General features: G+C 48.9%; 1 protein-coding gene across 7 annotated transcripts in view; it reads left to right on the top strand.

The window, feature by feature from the left end:
- Nucleotides 1–18,385, top strand: part of Slc2a9 (solute carrier family 2 member 9) — a 141,259-nt gene that overhangs the window by 32,981 nt on the left and 89,893 nt on the right. For all 7 annotated transcript variants that reach the window (XM_048784180.1, XM_048784179.1, XM_048784178.1 and 4 more), the window contains one exon: nt 5,400–5,560. In XM_048784180.1, the coding sequence (XP_048640137.1) occupies nt 5,400–5,560 (161 nt within the window). The remainder of the gene's footprint in view (nt 1–5,399; nt 5,561–18,385) is intronic.

The following is an 18,385-nucleotide window of genomic DNA, read 5'->3' as shown; positions in this document are numbered from 1 at the left end:
TTCCCTCCCATGGTCTGGTGATTTTCAGGGTCATTTGGAAGATGGAATCACACAGTTCAGTTTCTTACCAGAAGCCCGGCCCCAACGTTCTCAGGCTGGGAGATACTGGTAGATTACTCACAGATTATTGGACCTGAGAAGTAAATGTGCCTCGACCTTCAGTTTACAACTACAGAGATAATGACAGGGACACCCCCATTTCTATCTTCTATTGCACATGGACCCAGAGCTCTGCATTATATTTCCTCTCACAAAGACCCTCACAAGAGTCCCTTTGGGAGGGGCAGTGACCTCACAAACAAGGGTCCTGAAGGACAGAGCGGTTAAGTAACTAGCTCAGTCCCCCAGCTGAGAAGGGGCAGGGACAAGCGTGGAATAAAGCCATTCCAGGTTCCCAACCATTGAGACACTGCCCAAAGAGGAGAAGCACCTTGAGGAAGGTCGCTGAAGGTCAGAGACGGACACAGGGAAACAAGCAAGTCTTAAACCCAGGACTCTTCCTTCAGCCTCTTTTTCTTGTATCAAGTGGCCTCTTTTCCTTTTCCTTGTGGCGTGGGCTCTGGTTAGTTCTCGTCCTATATAAACACTCCTTGATGAATTCATAAGAAATCTCCACCAGCCTCATGATCTCGCACCAAGTGCTGCAGCCTCCTCACCAGCCCGGCCTCATCTACTCTAAACTCTAAAATGGCCTTCACACCACACCTGCGATGAACACTCTGGAACAAATTAGAGCATTGATCCCATGCTCCCTGGAGCCCGCAGGGGTAAGTGTGGGTTCCTCGGCGGGCAGACGGAGCCAGGATACCCAGCCCCTGCCTCCTTCTCCAGCCTTCCCTGATGCCGAGCCACCCTTCAACCCCACTGGCCACTTAAGCTCCTCTAGTCGGCTCATGCTCTCCAGCTTCTGCTACTTGAGGATCCTGGGCCCTCTGCCTGAAAGGTCCAGCCTGAGCCGCTCCACCGGCCCTCACTGCTCACCCCATCTGGTTCCATGGCTGGGTTCCATGGCCTCTCCTGGCTTCCTGCCGTCAGAGCAGTCCCACTGTGTTGAGTTTATACACGTACACAGCTGTTGTTCCCACTAGATCCTGAGCTCCTTGAAGGCAGGGGGACTGGGACTTGTGTCTAGAAGACAGGATGCACCCTCATGGGAAGGAGGCAGATACGTAGAGACAGACATAAGAATGGGCCTCTTGGTTTCTTTATCATTCATCTATTGAAGGGCATCTAGGTTAGTTCCTCAGTTTGGCTGTTGTGAATTGAGCTGCTATAAACCTTGATGTGGCTGCGTTACTATAGTATACTCTTTTTAAGTCCTTTGGGTATAGACCGAGGAGTGGGATAGCTGAGTCAAATGGTGGTTTCATTACATGTTTTCAGAGGAATCTCCATACTGCTTTCCAGCTTGGTTGCACCAATTTGCAGTCCCACCAGCAATGTATGAGTGTGCCTTTTCCCCATGTCCTTGCGAACACTTATTGTTGTTTGTATTCTTGATAATTGCCATTCTGACTGGAGTGAGATGAAACCTTAGAGCAGTTTTGATTTGCATTTCTCTGTGGTATATAAACACAATGAAATATCACTCAGCAATAAAAAAGAATAACATTATGGCATTTGCAGATAAACAGGTGGAGGATATCATGCTAAGTGAAGTAAGCCAATCCACAAAAACCAAAGGCTGAACGTTTTCTCTGATAAGTGGATGCTAATCCATAGTGGGGTGGAGAGCATGGGATGAGTGGAGGAACTTTGAAAGGGGCAGGGCATGGGGGTAGGAAAGATGGTGGAATGAGACGGACATCATTACCCTTGGTACATGTGTGATTGCATGAATGGTGTGACCCTACTTTGGGTAAAACCAGAGAAGTCAAAAGTTGGGCTCCATTTGTGAACAATGAATCGTAGAACATTCTGCTGTCATGTATAACTGATTAGAACAAATAATTTTTTTTAAAAAAAAAGAATGGCCTCTCCGAGGAGGCCTGATGGAAAAGTAAAACATGGAATCTGGAAGGAGATGGCCTACAGCGGGCCTAGAGGTAGCTGTCACAGTGGTGTGGAGACTCTTATTGCAGAGTGCTTTCCTCGAGTGAAATCTGACAAATTCTCCCAAAACATACAAGGAAAACTCTAGGTATGGGCCCATATCTCCAGGCCTTTCCATCCTCAATGAAGGAGTTGGCTTCAATCTTCCTCCTCCTTTTTCCTGCCAGGACCTTGCACGAGCTAGGCAAACAGTCCACTGCTGAGCTGCATCCTCAGTCCTTTTTAATCTTATTTTGAGACAGGGTCTTCTAAGTTTCCCAGGCTGGCCTTGAACTTGTGATACTCCTGCCTTCATCTCCTGAGTAGCTGGAATTACAGGTGTGAAACGCCATGTCTGGTTCATTCCCTCCTTCTAGAAGCCTCGTATCACAGTGCAATGACCATGTGCTGGGCTTTGGCATTGGGTTGACTGTGTTCAGGAAAACCAGCTGCTGTAACAGATAAGCCTGAGCTTCAGTGGCTTAACACAAGAAAAGTTATTTTCTCATTTGTGTCACTATCTGAAACAGTGAGTTGGGGCACCCCTTCCGGGAAGCCATTCGGGGCCTCAGGCCTGTCGATGGAGTGGTTCTCCTCTAGGGCTTTGGAGCCCTCTGCTGGCTCCTTCCAGAATGGCCAGCTGACAAGGAAGGAATGAGCCTGGACAGCATCCCACTCCTAGTGCCTGGGTAGGGTGACACACATCACCTCTGCCCACTCTGGGTGAGTTGTCCTGTGGCAAACCTAGATGCAAGGCAATGGGCAGTGTGGCTGACCGTGTGACCAGAGAGGGGAGAGCGCAGGCGCGGAATGGCCTAGCAGGCTTTACCATTCCAATGGATTCCCCGTAGCTGAGGCTGCTTCTCAGCTCAGGTCTCCGCTCCTTACGGAGCCTCTCAGTATGGCTGCAGGGTGAAGGGCAGTGAGGCGTGCAGGTGCCTGCCACGTGCCTAGCAGCCCACCAGCCCCACGCCTCCCCTTCCATCCCATCCCTACCCTTCTCCTCCTGTCCAGTCTTTGTATTTTGCAGGTTAAGAGTTAGGATAAAGCAGTGGCTAAGACTGGGTCTGGAGTCCACCTGCCTGGACTTGAGCCCTGACCTGCTACACCACACACCAACAGTGTGAGCCTGGGAAAGACTTTACATCTCTCTCTCCCATTCCTCCCCCTGCCCAGAAGAGAGCTACAAAGATGGCGCCCTCTCACAGGGTCTTGGAGGGGGAAATGGGTTGGTTGATGGGTGAATAGCACTCAGCATGTTGAAATATGATGAATGGGGCACCTGGTTTTTATTATTATTATTATTATTATTATTATTATTATTATTATTATTATTATTACCTATCTATTCATTGTGCTACAGCCCAGCCTGCTTTTGTTTATTTTTATGATTTTATTTTATATGAGCATTACTGACACAGTGGAAACTCAGTTTAAAACACAAACACGAACGTAAGCATCTGCTCCATACCACTACTAGTCGTGTGTTCACAGATATTTGTGTCATGAATCTTAATAATGGTTTGACCAATTAATTAGCAGAACAGTCCCTATCACCTGGGTCCCTCATCACCACCACCTGTCATCAGGGCATTGCAAGCTTTTCAGCTGGAAGACAAACATTTAATCACCAAAGGCAGCACTTGAAAACAGCTTTCAGGGAACTTTCAAGAAACGTGTGCAGGGGGCACAGGCTGTGCTGCAAGTCTGCTCTGTGCTTTCCCAAAACCAAAGCACAAAACTCTGAAGACCCCTGAGGCAACACCTGGCAGGGAGTGATCTGAAAGTCCTCCTTTTCCCAGAAGACGTCCAGTGCAGCACTGCACAGAAGAAAAGAGGTGATTTCCCGCAAAACGACATCTTTTAATTTCCTCACTTTAATTCCAGGAGACTGGCCAGTGCTGTAAGCATGGCAGTCAGAGGCTCTGTGGAGCCTGTCTTGGCCAGACTCCTTGCAGGAGAGCTGTGATCAATGGGCGCAGCACTGCAGTAGGGACCAAGGTCACCCCCAGGAATGACCTTTGATACATGTGAAGGACAGTCAGGTGGCAGGCGGGTTGCCTGTGAATTCTATATGCCAAGGATGGGATAACTGGGTCATGATGGTTCCATTCCAAGTCTTCTGAGAAATCTCCATACTGCTTTCCAGATTGGTTGCATCAATTTGCAGTCCCAACAGCAATCTACAAGTGTGCCTTTCCTCCACATCCTCTCCAACACTTAATGTTGCTTGTATTCTTAATAACTGTCATTCTGACTGGAGTGAGATGAAATCTTAGAGTAATTTTGATTTGCATTTCTCTAATTGCTAGAGATATGAATATTTTTTTCATATATTCCTTGATTGATTGTATTTCTTCCTCTGTGAAGTGTCTGATCAATTCCTTTGCCCAATTATTTATTGGGTTATTTGGTTTTGGAGGATTAAGTTTTTTGAGTTCTTTATATATCCAGGAGATTAAGGCTATATGTGAGGTGCGTGTGGTAAAGATTCTCTCCCATTCTGTAGGCTCTCTCTTCACATTCTTGATAGTTTACTGTGAATAAGCTTTGTAGTTTGATTCCATCCCATTTATTGATTCTTGATTTTATTTCTTGTGCTTTAGGAGTCTTGTTAAGGAAGTCAGTTCCTAGGCCACCGTGGTGAAGATTTGGGCCTACTTTTTCTTCTATTAGGAACAGGGTCTCTATTCTAGTGCCTAAGTCTGATCCACTTTGAGTTGAGTTTTGTGCAGGATAAGAGATGGGGTTTAATTTCATTTTGTTACACATGGATTTCCAGTTTTCCCAGAACCATTTGTTGAAGAGGCTATCTTTTCTCCAATGTATGTTTTTGTCTAATATGAGATAACCGTGTTTCTGTGGGTTTGTCCTGTGTCCTCTGTTCTGTACCATTGGTCTATGTGTCTGTTGGTGCCAATACCATGCCGTTTTTGTTACTGTAGCTCTGCAGGTCTGGTATTGTGATGCGTACTGCTTCACTTTTCTTGCTAAGTTTTGCTTTGGCTATTCTGGGTCTCTTATTTTTCCAAATGAATATCATGATTGCTTTTTCTAACTCTATGAAGAATGTCATTGGGATTTTAATAGGAATTGCATTAAATTAGATTTGATTTTGACTCTCAGGTTTAATATTTACTGAGCAAGTCACTTAGTCTCTCTGAGCCTCAGTTTCTCTGTCTACAAAATGTGGTAGACTTAGGATCCGTTCCCTATCTTTGTTAGAAGAGTCCAATGCTCACACAGCATTTAGCAAAGTGCTCAACGTGAAGGAATTGCTCTTCAAAATCTCTTTTGTGTGTGTGCCGGCTGGCTTCAAGCACAGGATGAAACAGAAGGAAATAACATGGCTTATTGTTCATTTCCAGTATATCAAGGCCTTTTACAATGAATCATGGGAAAGAAGGCATGGACATCCAATAGACCCGGATACTCTGACTCTGCTCTGGTCTGTGACCGTGTCCATATTCGCCATCGGTGGATTGGTGGGGACACTAATAGCGAAGAAGATCGGAAAGTTTCTTGGGAGGTCAGTAGAGGACTGTCTGTGTTGGGGGGATGCTTCACAATGATCTTAATACATCCGCACCACGGTCAGATCTCAGCAGATACAGAATTCCACTCCGACAGTTCAACTGGAGAGATGTGAAGGGGTGAGAGGAGGAAATAGGGCACAAGGGCCCAGGGGAAACTGGAGCCGGGGATGACTGGGCGGACAGCAGGGCTAAGTTGTGGAGGTGCTGGGCTGTGGCAGAGCCATAGAGCCCGAGTGAGGGGGAGCAGAAAGAAACGCCTTGACCTTGCTCGCCGCCTTCCTTGAGCCATCAGAGGGCCAGCTCCCAGGATGCAGAGTCAGGAGGAAGGGAGGATGGATCTGGATGTGGGGGCAGATGGAGAGCAGCCCACAGGGAGCCTTAGTGGTTGTTCTACAAAAGCACATAGAGATCTGTTTTAAAGTGAATCCCCGTCTTCGATTGTCTTCTGTTATGTTTATTTAATCACTCTCTAGTTGATAAGCATTCGGGCTATTTTGAATCATTTGCATTATAAATAAGGCTGCAGTGAGTATCAAAAGCTCCCTGTGGACATTTCCCACCCAGACCCTCTCCAATTAGATCCGCTTTACCTTGTGAGCTCACTCCTCGCTTCCATTTGACATGAGGCATCTCTCAGAGAAGGTTGGTTCAATAAACACCCCAAATCCATGCTTTTTCTGTATCATTGCCACTAGCAACAGCCTTCTGGGAACTACTGAGGTGTGCCTGGAAGCAGAGAGTCTCTTGAATGTTCATGTCTGACCTTGAATCTTGTGTCTTCTACTTACTCACTGGGGGTCTTGGTCAACTCATTTAATTTATTTGAACTTCAGTTTTTTCATCTGTAAAAAGGGAATGATAGTCGCCACCTTGGGAATGTTATGAGTGCTAGGGAAAATGAACACAGAGAGAAAGTCATTAGTAGTAGCTTAATAAACAGAAGCGCTGTTATTTACCATCTCCTTCACTGTCACTGTGACATCCTTCATAGTAGGTGCTCAACAAAGCTCCATACTGCATTGACTTGAATTGCAGAGGAGGTTCATCATACCCCCAGGACATCCCCCAGACCCAGGGATGCAGAGATGGTGCTGAAAGGGTCCTACCTCTTCATACATTCTGCCTCACATACATCCCACCAAGGAGCAAGTTAGAGCAATGAGGAGGCTTCAGGGATGACTTGGTGGCTCATGAAGGTCTGTGGGACCCAGTAAGTGCTGACATTTTCCTCATCCCCAAGGTCACTTCCAGAGCAGTAACTAATGGGGACTCAGTACCAGGAAGGACAACTGTTACCTAACAGAGTGCCATTTTCTGAGGTCCTTCAGTGCTCCAGGTACACATGTACCCTCAGAGAAGTGAGGGCATCTGCCCAAGGCTAGCTGGCTCTTACATGGCTGAGGTCACGCTGGGACTAAGCACAATGTCCTCAGCATCCTGATCTTTCCCCTAGGGGAAGGAGTTCTAAATTAAAATCCTGTTGGCAGTGGTATTTCTTCCTTTCTTTCTTTCTGTACCTAGGATTGAACCCAGGGGTGCTCAATCACTGAGTTACAACCCCAGCCCTTTATTTAAAAATATATTATTTCGATACAGGGGGTCTCTAAGTTGCTGAGGCTGGCTTTGAACTTGAAATCCTCCTTTCTCAGCCTCCTGAGCCTCTGGGATTACAGGCGTGCGCCACCACACCCAAACTTGGCAATGGTATTGTAAAGTCCATGTGGTGGGGCAATTGATCAGTGCCTGACCAGCATCCAGACTCGCACCCATGGTCAGAGGCTCTCGGGTGCTGTCACTAAGCCTGAGGTTCTTTCATGAAGCCCTCGGCCCAAAGCTAGACCCTGTTCACAGCCCTCCTGTCTATCTTAGTTAGATGGAGTCACCTCCCGCCCCAGGCTCCGTGGACTGTGATGCTGTGTTAGATTTTTGCCACTGTGACCAAACTTAGAGGAAAAGTTCACCTTGGATCATGGTTTCAGAGGTTCAGTCCATGGTAGGCTGGTTCCATCACTCTGGGCCCGAGGTGAGGTAGAGCATCGTGGCGGAAGGGTGTGGGTGAAGGAGCAGCACTCTGTTCACGGTGGCTGGAAAGCACTTTTCTGGCCAAACCACAAAGTTTTAATATCCTTTAGCTCTTCTTTATGCTCTTGATTCTCATAACAAACCTGGATAAAAGTTGCCAGTAATATCCATGCCAGTGACTGAATGCTGTGCTGCCTTGACATTTCTTCCACCAGATTACCTCCTCCATCAGTTCTAAATCCAGCCTTTCACAAAGCTTCAGGACATGGATGAAATGCAGCCAAGTGCTTTGCCACAATATAACACCAGTGGCCTCTAGTCTGATTCCCAATGAAGCCTTCCCTCTGAAACTTCAGGGGCACAGTCTGCACTTCTGTCTGCATTCTGATCTGAGTTCCCACCAGATTTTCCCATTCAGTTCTGATTACAGCATTGTAAAGTTTATAACCTGCATCTCCAAACTCTTCAAAATTCCTCCGGCAAACCATTTCCAAAGTCTTCTGAGCTACAGGGTTAGGTCAGACCCAGCAACAACCCCACTTCTCAGTACCAATTCCTATTTTAGTTAGGTTTTTTTGTGACTGTGACCAAAATACCTGACAGGAGCACCTTCAAGGAGGAGAGGTCTTTCTGGGGCTCACAGCTTCAGAGGTCTCCGTCCACAGATGGCCAACCCCATTGCTTTAGGCCCAAGATAAGGCAGCACATCAGGGGGATGGGCCCAGCAGAAGAAAACTTCCCAACTCATGGTGGGGTCAGGAAACAGAGGGGATGGGGGAGGGGGGAGAGAGAGACAAGAGGGGAGGAGAGGAGAGGGGAGGAGAGGGGAGGGAGGGGAGAGAAAGGAAAAGGGACACAGGGAAGAGGTACACTTCCAGCACATGTCCCCAGTGACCCACCTCTTCTAGCCACACCCCCCCTTCCTACAGTTACCACTCAGTCAATCCATTCCAACTAAGATGGACCCATTAGGTTCTAGCTCTCATAATCTAATAGTTTACCTTTGAAAATTCCTGCATTAAGAGGATCTTTGTGGGACACCTCAATCCAAACCATAATACACCGTTTTGGCATTTGGCCTTTGTACTCAGGAAAGACACAGTTGTGGCTGAGGGCTGATGCTTGAGCAGAGTTGTCCAAGACCCTGAGTGATTGGTGATGCAAGTCACCACCATCCTGTGCAGCGCTACAGTGGGTAATAGAGATACAGGAAAAGGCAGCTGGCTGGCTCTTAATTTTTAAATCTGTAAAGTACAGATAAGCAAATCCAGTGTTGGGAGGATTTCCTGAGGGAACAGCCACGGTGGGCGTATGAGAGCAAATTTACAGGGTATCTCATGTCATTCGAGAGCTTTTTGAATGCCTGTGGCAGGAATGCAAATCAAGTTGGTTTAAGCCTGAAAGGGAATTAATTGGCTCAGATAACTGAAACATAATTTGGTTGAATCCAGTTACGGTTTTATGTGATATCATAAAATAATCAAATCTATCTCTTTCCCCCATGTTCCAGCTGTCGTCCTCCAGGTTGGCTTTATCCCCAGGTCCTTACTCCCATAGAGGGTCACAGAGGCCCAGCATGGAGAAACTGCCCCTTCCAATAGTTACAGTGAAGGTCCCAGGGAGAATGTCCTGAGTTAAGGTGCATGTCTTCAGGGTTCTCAATCAGGGGACAATGCACACCATGCGGGGACTTTGACAATGTCTGGAGACTTTTTTGTTTGTCACAACTGGGTGCTGCTGGCCTCTAGGAGAGGCCAGGGAGGCTGTGAAACACCCTTCAGTGCACAGGAAGCCTCACAACACAGAATCCCCCAGCCTCGGGTGTTAATATGCTGAGGTTCAGAAATCCCCCCAAATAACCTTCTCATACACCAGATGAGAGCGTTTTGAAGATGTCGGACGAGCCCTGTACCATGCACCCAGCTCTAGAGCCACAGTGAATGGAGATCCGAGCTCCACCAGCCCCCACACTGAGAGTGTGGGCAGGACCTGGGGTGGGAATCCATGGGACTCCTCCAAGAAGGAAGGAGCTTGACCAAGCACCAACAAAAGGCATCCCATTCAGTATTTCAGTAAAACAGCAGGTTCTCAAAAATACTGTTTTCTCCTCATCTTATTCTACCCCAATCTTTTCAAATGTGTTTTTAGTTTATTGTAGTATAAAATAACTTGAGCTCCTCGTTTAGCTGGGGGTGTCTGCCAAGCCTGTGCTCCAGCTGCCTTAACAGAATGTCACAGACCTGGGGGATTAAACAGCTGACTTTGTCATCTCATAGTTCTGGAGGCTGGAAGTCCAAGGGGAAGGTCGCAGTAGGAGTCATTTCTCTTAAGGCCTCTCTCCTTGGTTTGCCGATGGCCGCTTCCTTGCTGTATCCTCATAGGGTCTTTCCTCTATTGTACATCCCTGGAGTCTCCTTAGCTTCTTAAAAAGACACTCATCACGTAGGATTGGACATCTTTATTAAGACCTCATTTAACCCTCATTAACTCCTTAAAGACCCCATCTCCAAATGCAGTCACAATGGGACTGGGCCTTTGACATGTGAACATCAGGGGACACAGTTCAGCCCAGAATGGAGCACATACACTGTGCTCCTGAAGGTTTCTTCTTTTCAGCTGGACTTGTCTCAGTAATCAATTCCCCAGGAGCAGAGCCTGCGGCAGGGGTTGGGATACACGTTTCACCCAGGGAGGAGCCTTTAGAAGGACCCTGTAAAGGTGAGGGAAGCAGAAGAGGCAGGGCAAGGAGCCAGCAAGGCTCTGCTCTCAGGTCAAGTTCAGCCTCACCTGACCCAGGGGTGGTTCTGGAGCCAAAGTCACACCAGAGTTATCTCATTCAAGACATCCCACCACTGTCTGTCGTCAGCTGCAGGCTGCCTGGTAGGGAGGATCCATCTCCAGGCCAATGTCAGTCTCCTGAGAAGGGCCAACCAGGAGCCTTTGGCAGCCAACGCAGAGCTGGGGGCAGTGGGGGGTGGAGAGTGGTGGGTCTGGGAAGGAGATGTGGGCAGCTAGAGAGTCACCAGCCAAGAACTTAGTACTCCAGCCCTGGTCCTGGCTGCCTACCTTGTAGGGCTTGCTTAGCAAGTGAGAACGGCAGGAGCTCTGGGAGATGGAAACTGTCCTGGGTTCATTATAGGCCTTAAGAAGTAAGCCTGGACATGATTGGTGAGACCAGAGGACTTCAGGAATGCAGGCTTCTAGAGATGAAAACACAGTCGGCAGGAACTCCAAGCACAAAGTTTCTTTGATACTAGTTATTCCCTATTCATCTCTTTTCTCATGGACACGACCCGTTTGGTATTGTAGATGCATTAGCTGGAAAAGTGTGGCTGAAAATCATAATAAGTCTTTGCGCTTGCTATGCTTTTTAAGTGGTTTAAGTGTGCCCTCCCTCCAAAGATTCATGTTTTGAAAGCTTGGTCCCCAGTGTGGTGATATTGAGGGATGATAGGACCTTTAAAAGGTGGGGCTTAGTGCAGGGTAATTAGGTCATGTGACATCATCCCTGGCAGGGTTTCATGTAATAGTGGGTTGTTATACAAGTGAGTCTGACCCATGTGTCTCTCTTTCACACATTTTCCTGCTCTGATGCCATTTGTCCTGTGGCCCTCACTAGAGGACAAATCAATGGGGCCACCCAATCTTGGACTTGCAGTTGCCTAAACTGAGCTGAATAAATTTCTTTTTTAAAAAAGCATCCACCCTTAGGTATTTTGTTAAAGCAGAAGAGATGCACTTGTGTAACCTGTCCCCTCTCCTACCACACGTCTACGAGAAGAACCACGCTGGCCCTCTCTGAGCTCAGGCAGGACCTTCTGTTTCCCTGTCACATCACGTAGCATTTTGTGCTGTGATCACTTTATTACATTCTGCCCTCCCCCAAGAAGGTAGCTCCCCAGGGTAAGAACCATGTCTGTTCAGACCCCAGCACCTCGCGCTGCAGCTTGTACACAGCAAGTTAATGTTGGGCGAGTGGGAAGAGCTTGATGTCCTTCTACTGCAGTCGCCCAGAGCGGCCATCCTGTGTCCAGGAAGCCTTTCAGACTTGCCTACTTTTGTCCCTCCACACATATTTGCTGAGCACTTACCATGGGCTGAGCCCTGGGGATGCACACGGTTGTCGGAGTCCCTGCCGTCCCAGACACGCAGTCCAGTCAGGCCACACAGGCAAGTAACTGGCACGTGGAGTGTGTCATTTGGCCTGTGACAAGAACCATCAAGAAAAGCAGAGCAGGTTAGGAGGTGATGAGGTGCAGGGGAGAGGTACCACTTGCTGGAAATGAGAGGCCTCTCGGGTGGGAGGGAACGAGCCACGCTCATCTCGGGGTGACAGCTCTTCAGGCAGAGACAACAGAAGTGCAAAGGCCTGTGGGGAGGAAGAAGGAGGGAGAGGAGGAGGGGAGGGAGGACAGGCCCAAGAAACGGTGTGGGGACGCAGCTGGGTCAGACCCTGGGGGCCAGGGTGAGAAGTTTGGCTTTTCCTCTAAGGTGGGGAATGACTGGGACTTCCTACTAAGGACAGGTCTGACCTACATTTTGGAAACCATGCTGTCCTCAGGGACCTGGGAGGCTGCTCAGGAGAGCCGCCCAGGTGAGAGGTGATGTGGTGGCACCGGGGTTGCCGAGACAGAGTGCTGGGTGGTAAGAGGTAGGAGCAGGGACAGCCTGCTGGGGCCACCAGGGAAGGCAGGGGTATGGGCACAGAGCAGGAAGGGCAGGGCATGCGGGGAGCATGAGGAGGGCCTCCTGGAATGGCTGAGAATGGAGAGCAAAGTGACCAGCTGAGAATGAGGGAAAGAGGACTTGAGAGGACAGCAGGCTGCCAGATGGACCAGGAAACTGTAGAATAGAAGCCACCCGAGGTTGGTGGACATGAATTTCAGCTGAGACCAGTCCACAGGGTCATAGGTTTCGTCCAGCTGCACTGAGCTTGCAGATGCGGGTGCACAGCGAGGAGACATTCAGCCAGGTGGGGTTCTGCCAGGTGCACGTAATGAAATGGAGAGCCATGGACTCCAAGCTGCGGAAGGAGGAATGGACGCACATGAGGGTGGCGGATGTGGAAATAAGGTGTGGTCTTGGGCTATAGGACTAGGGAGGCTAAAGGATTGGAGGTTGTGACTCAGTGGTGGTGCGCTCATCTGGCATGTGTAAGGCACTGGGTTCACACCACATAAAAATAAAATACATAAAATAAAGGTAGTGTGTCCATCTACAACTAAAAAAAAATTAAAAAAAAATAAAGAATTTGTAGAAGAAATGTGAAGGCAGCCGGTATTTCCAGCATTCCCTGGTTTCACAGGAGCTTGGTGAAAAGGACATTCCAAATTCAGGCTGAAATCATATTCCTTGTGTCTTACACTAACTGATCCCTGCCTGTGTGTCAAGAAAAACATGATGTAGAAGGCAGCAGCTCTCAGGCTTTCTCTGACCTTCCTTGGTCTGAGCTGAATGTCCCCAGTTCTGCTGAGCATTGTCTCAGGCAACCTGCTCTCCAGTCTCTTGAGATTGTCTGCCTGAGAGCTGATGGTCTCCTGGGTCTCACAGGGAAGATTCTATACTCCTGGAGGAGCTCAAAATAATGAATCAGGGTCCTGGATAGAGTTCCAGGGGGTCCTGTGTCATCCTCTCAGAATCGATCTCCTTGGTTTCTGTTTCTGAGTTCATCGTTGGGGAAAAAATGGAAATACATAATTAAAGTCCCCATCTCTGCACCCCAGTGAGTCAGCTTTGAATTATTTGCAAATAAGGTTTCCATCCTCTGGGGAAGCTGTCCGGCTGGGGGTTATTTGGGGGAAGTAATGTATCAATACGATGGACTTGCTTAGAGAGTGCCCAGTCTCACTAGCAAGTGGGTCACGTCAGACTCTGAAGCTTCCCTGCACAGACCAAAGACACTCTCGTGGCTGCTGCAAAATCTCAAGCCAATGCCCTGGGTGACATTCTTGGCTCCTCTCTTTCTCTCTACCTTGTACAATCCATGAACAAATTCCAGCAATTCCATCCTCAAAACACCCAGGGTCTCACCACTTCAACCTTCCTCCATTGCCACCCACCTGGTCCAAAGCAGCATAGGGTCCCCAAGCAGGCCTCCTGTTTCCACGCCTGCCCCTCAGGTCCATGAGCCACATGGGAGACTATGCGTCTTGTTAAAACATAAGTCAGGACCCACCATTCCTCTCCCAGGGGTCTCGTAGGGGCTGCTTGCCCGACCCGAGGTGGAGAACTAGTCTTCATGGCAGCATAAAAGTCCCTTCAGGAGCCCCTCGGCCACTCTGCTCCCCCATTCACCTTCTGCGGCTTGCTCTCTCGTCCTCCATTCCTCCAGCCATAATGGACTCCATGGTGCTTCTGGAAGCGCCCTGCTTGGCTCTCTGCACCTCTGCCTTGAGCGCTGCTCCCAGATATCCTTGTGGCTCATTGATTCTCCTTCTTCATGTTGGTGCCCAGGTGTCACCTCCTCGGGTACTCCCTCCTGGTCCACCCTGTAGAAGTCACAGGGTGCACAAAATGAAATGGAGAGCCATGGACTCCAAGCTGCGGAAGCAGGAATGGATGGACATGAGGGTGGCAGATGTGGAAATAAGGTGTGGTCTTTAGTTGTCTCCACAGCATCCACCACCATCCACCTTGCTGAATTTTTCACTCATTTATTGGGCAAAGCACAAAGTCAGGGACTTTGTCACATTCATTGTTGAATGCCAGCCCTGGTGTCCAGCGCCCAGTCCAAGATGAATGAATGAATAATTTTTGAAAGAATGAGTAGTTATGAGTGAATACGGCAGCCACCCTGCAGGTAGTGGAGCATCATGGCTACTAGGCTAGCAGGTCTTTCATTTAATAGTGTGTGACCTTGACTTGAGGTTCTTCCAGATCTGTGTCCTCCAACGTGAATGGAGTGACAAGAACCTCCTCAGAGAGTAACTCTACACGATGAGTATAAAGTCCGAAAACTGTGCCTGGCCCACAGTAAGCCTTCAGTGTTTGGCAGTTGTCATTTTTGCTTTTATTTATTTTTAAATTTCTTGATCCAAACAAGATCCAGGGGCCACCCAAAGAATTCCACATAAATCATCTAATTCTCATGGGAGCCTCTGGGGTAGGAATTGTGATAAATTTTATAGTTAAAGACACCAACACTAAGAGTGTAAGTCACTGAATCAGTAGGTGATGGAGTGAGTCAAGAAGGGACATTATTTGGAGGCAGATTGGGGAGAACCCCATATTTCCTGTGCTCAGACCTAGAAGTTGGACTAAGACTTAGGACAGACCAAAGCTGGGTCACATGGAGGAAGCCTGGCTCAGCATGGCCTGGCTCCTAGAATTCATCTTCTTGGTTATGCAGCAGGTATGTATGGGGCCCTTACATGCACAGAAAGGGACTCAGTGGCAGGGTCTACAGTGGCAAGACAAAAATTTCTGCTCTCAAGTAGCTTACACATACTAGTGGGAGAAATGAGCAGCAAACATGAAAACACAGAAATATACAGTGCAATTTCTCAGGTGTTGAGAATGGGAAGAAAAGAGCAGGGTTGAGGATGGGGCCGATGGGCTGTGGTTGGTAGGGCATCCGGAGGTGATCTGTGAACTGAGACTAATGAGATAAGTCAGTCATGCACCAAGCAGAGGGGACAGTAGTACCCAAGAGGAGACAGCAAGGACAAGGACCAGGAGTTGAGGACCAGCCTGGCATGCCTGAGGGACCATGGGCGGCTCTGGAGTTCAGAGCAGTGAGACCAGCCTGAGGGTATCAGACGAGAGCCGGCGGCAAAGGCCATCTCAGGTGGGGGTCAAGGGCCCTGGTGTGGAGTCTATCCTAAGTTCACCGAGCAGGGACCAGATGGCTTTAAACCAGGGATGGACGTCAGCACATGCTTTGAAAGGATCACAGGGCTGCTCTGTGGACAGTGAATGACTGCAGGGCAGGAGTGGAAGCAGAGCCATCTGGGGCCACTGCAGTGGTCTGCAGTGACATGGCCCCCACCCTGCCACAATGTGGGACTGGAAATGAGAGGGGTGGTTTGATTTGGGACGTGATTTGGAGGCAGTGATGGATTGGATGTGGGCAGTGAAGGAAACAGAAGGTGCGAGTCCGATTGTTGGCTTACACCATGGGGAAGATGGGCTGAGTTACTCAGATGGGGTGGACGGTGGAGAAGGGCAGTGCATGGGGTCGGGGTCCTTGGTAGTGAGAGCTGAGAGTTAGGTTTTTGATGGTCAGTGTGAGATGCCATGAGGCATCCCAGAGGACAGATCTACAAACTGTTAAATATGCAAGTGTGAAGCAAGAGGTGAGTCCAGGCCAGAGAATTGGGAATTGTCATCCATTAAGATGACATTCCATATGAGACTGGGTGACACCTTCTAGGGAGGGAGTGCAAAGGAGAGAGATGAGCTGGAGCTTGGGGACACTCCATGGTCAAGGGGCAGGAGATGAGTGGGAACCAGCCCAGATAATGAGAAGAGAGAAAGCAGGGGAGGGGACCCAGGTGTCTGGAGAAGACCATGTTTCCACCAAGAGGGGCCATCCAGCCTGGCAATGCAGCTAGAGGCCGCCAGAGGCCATACGAGCAGAAGACAAAGTCAGAGATGGGCTCTGTCAGAGTAGATGTTGCTGATGGCGCCACAGGAATGGCATCTCTGGGGGGACAGAGATGAGCTGATCCAGGAGCAGCCTGGAAAGAGCAGCAGGAAGCACACAACTGATAGCGAGTCTCCCCCTAAAATGGAGCAGAGGGTCAGGCAGGGATGAGGACAGAGAGGCAACGCGGAGGTGTGTGTGTAGGGCGACTGAGCAGAGGTGTGGAGTGAGTCTAGTGGGGCAAAGCAGGGAGACCCCACCCCAAGGACACCCACACGTCTTCTGCCAGATCTCATTGCTGGCAGGCGGGCTGCTGAATTTGAGGCTGTCATCTGATAATGGCCTTTGCTTCCTCTTCTGTGAAGACATCCTTAGCACAGAAAGCTGCAGGTGTAAGTGAGATAATCTGTGCGGACACCATGACTTTTCTGGCATTGTAGAGGCCTCGTGCGAGTCTGTACCAAGGAGTGAGATTCTCTGAGAATCTGTTTACAGTCACATGTCACACGATGATGTCTCAGGATTCTCATGAAGTAACACTGTGGTCACTTAGGGTATGTTAAGCACGCTGCACGCTGTCCACACATGGATGAAATTGTCTAACAACGCATTTCTAAGATGTATCGCTGTCACTGAATGACGTGACTATACATCAAGTGCCTTTGGAGAATCTGATGAGCATCTAGGCTGCACAGCCACCGGGAGGCTAATGGTGTGTTCAGGGTCAGTGTTCATGTCATCCAGTGCCAGGTGTCGTTGGCTGCAGAGGGCCGTGCAGAAGGTGTCTGGGAGCAGGAGCTGGGTATGGTTTCTAATGAAGCCTTTTCTTCCTCGCCATCTGTAGAGCAGGGAGCACACTGTGCCACCCGAGAGCCTGACAGAGCATCTCACAGACTCATTTGATGCTAGACCCTGCACAGCAGGGATGTGTCCTGTGAGGCCTCGTGGGGTGAAGCGGACCCTAGGTAGGAGCTGCAGGGAGAATCGTTTGGCTCTTTGTTGTTTTACAGTCAAGCTCCTTCCACCCCTGGGATGGAGTCAAAATGGAGAGGCAGCATTTATGAGGGTTCAAAGGCCAGAGCCACCCTGTGGAGGGCCCAGGCAGCTGGGACCACAGGGAGAGGGCTGGTGCCCAGAGGAGTGAGGCCTGCTGCTGTGGGCAGAGAGGGAGGGAGACCCTGCTCCTCCCCTCCCAGCCCTGACAGGAGGCTCTCACTGGCCAATCCTGCCTGGAGCTGGGAGGTCACAGAGTTCCAGAGGAAGGGAAAGGGAGGGAGAGCAGATGGCAGCTGTGTGCAGTGGTCTCCCTTGAGTGGTTTCTCCTTCCACAGCTTCAGCTACCTGTAGTCAGCTGTGTTCTGAAAATATTAAATAGAAAATTCCAGAAATGAACAGCTCCTAGGTGTTTAATTGCATGTCATTCTGAACAGCATGAGGACATCTCACTGTTAAAATGTGTGGCTCCACTTTGGAAAAGACCCAATGGATGTAAAGTTAAGGGTCCCTTTCCACTCTGCCCTCTGCACTCCATTCCCCACCCAGAAGGCACCCAGCATTTCCAGTTTGTGTGCGTCTTTTCCAGCTTTTTGTACCTAGTCTACAGACAGACAGACAGACAGACACACAGACACACAGACACACACACACACACACACACACACACACCTTTACCACACACATTGTTGCATATTTACACAAATTTCTTCACCTCTGGCGCTTGTACCTTGGGGTCTTTCCACATCTCAACCTGGAAAGGTCCCTCTCTGAACGCCCCACTAGGGGGAGGTGTTGCAATTTATTTAAACAGTCCCCTAACAGAGGACACTTAGGTTGTTTATGTCACTGCTACTACAGAGGATGTTGTAATGAGCAATCTTGTTACATAATCACGGAGCCACAAAAGTCAGTGACTAGGGGATTCTTTAGGAAGATGTAAAATGGGGAGAAAATTTAACAGAAAGTTTGAGACAGATAAGTGGGATAAGTCAGATAAGCGGGGCAGGCTCTGGTGTGGAATCAAGAGAACTAACTCCTAAAAGTAATGAGTCTCCTTCCAAGCCCCTGGCTTCTCACAACTTACCAGCGGTTCCTTTGTTTTACTTTTCTAGAACTGGTGACTGAGCCCAGACCCTTGTGCATGCTAGGCCAGTGCTCTACCATAAACTACAGCACTAGCCTTTAAAAAAAAAAAAAATATATATATATATATATA

The sequence above is a fragment of the Marmota marmota genome, unplaced genomic scaffold (assembly GCF_001458135.2).
Source record: "Marmota marmota marmota unplaced genomic scaffold, marMar, whole genome shotgun sequence".
Taxonomy (NCBI): Eukaryota; Metazoa; Chordata; class Mammalia; order Rodentia; family Sciuridae; genus Marmota; species Marmota marmota.
This window is presented reverse-complemented; position numbering and strand designations above follow the sequence as displayed.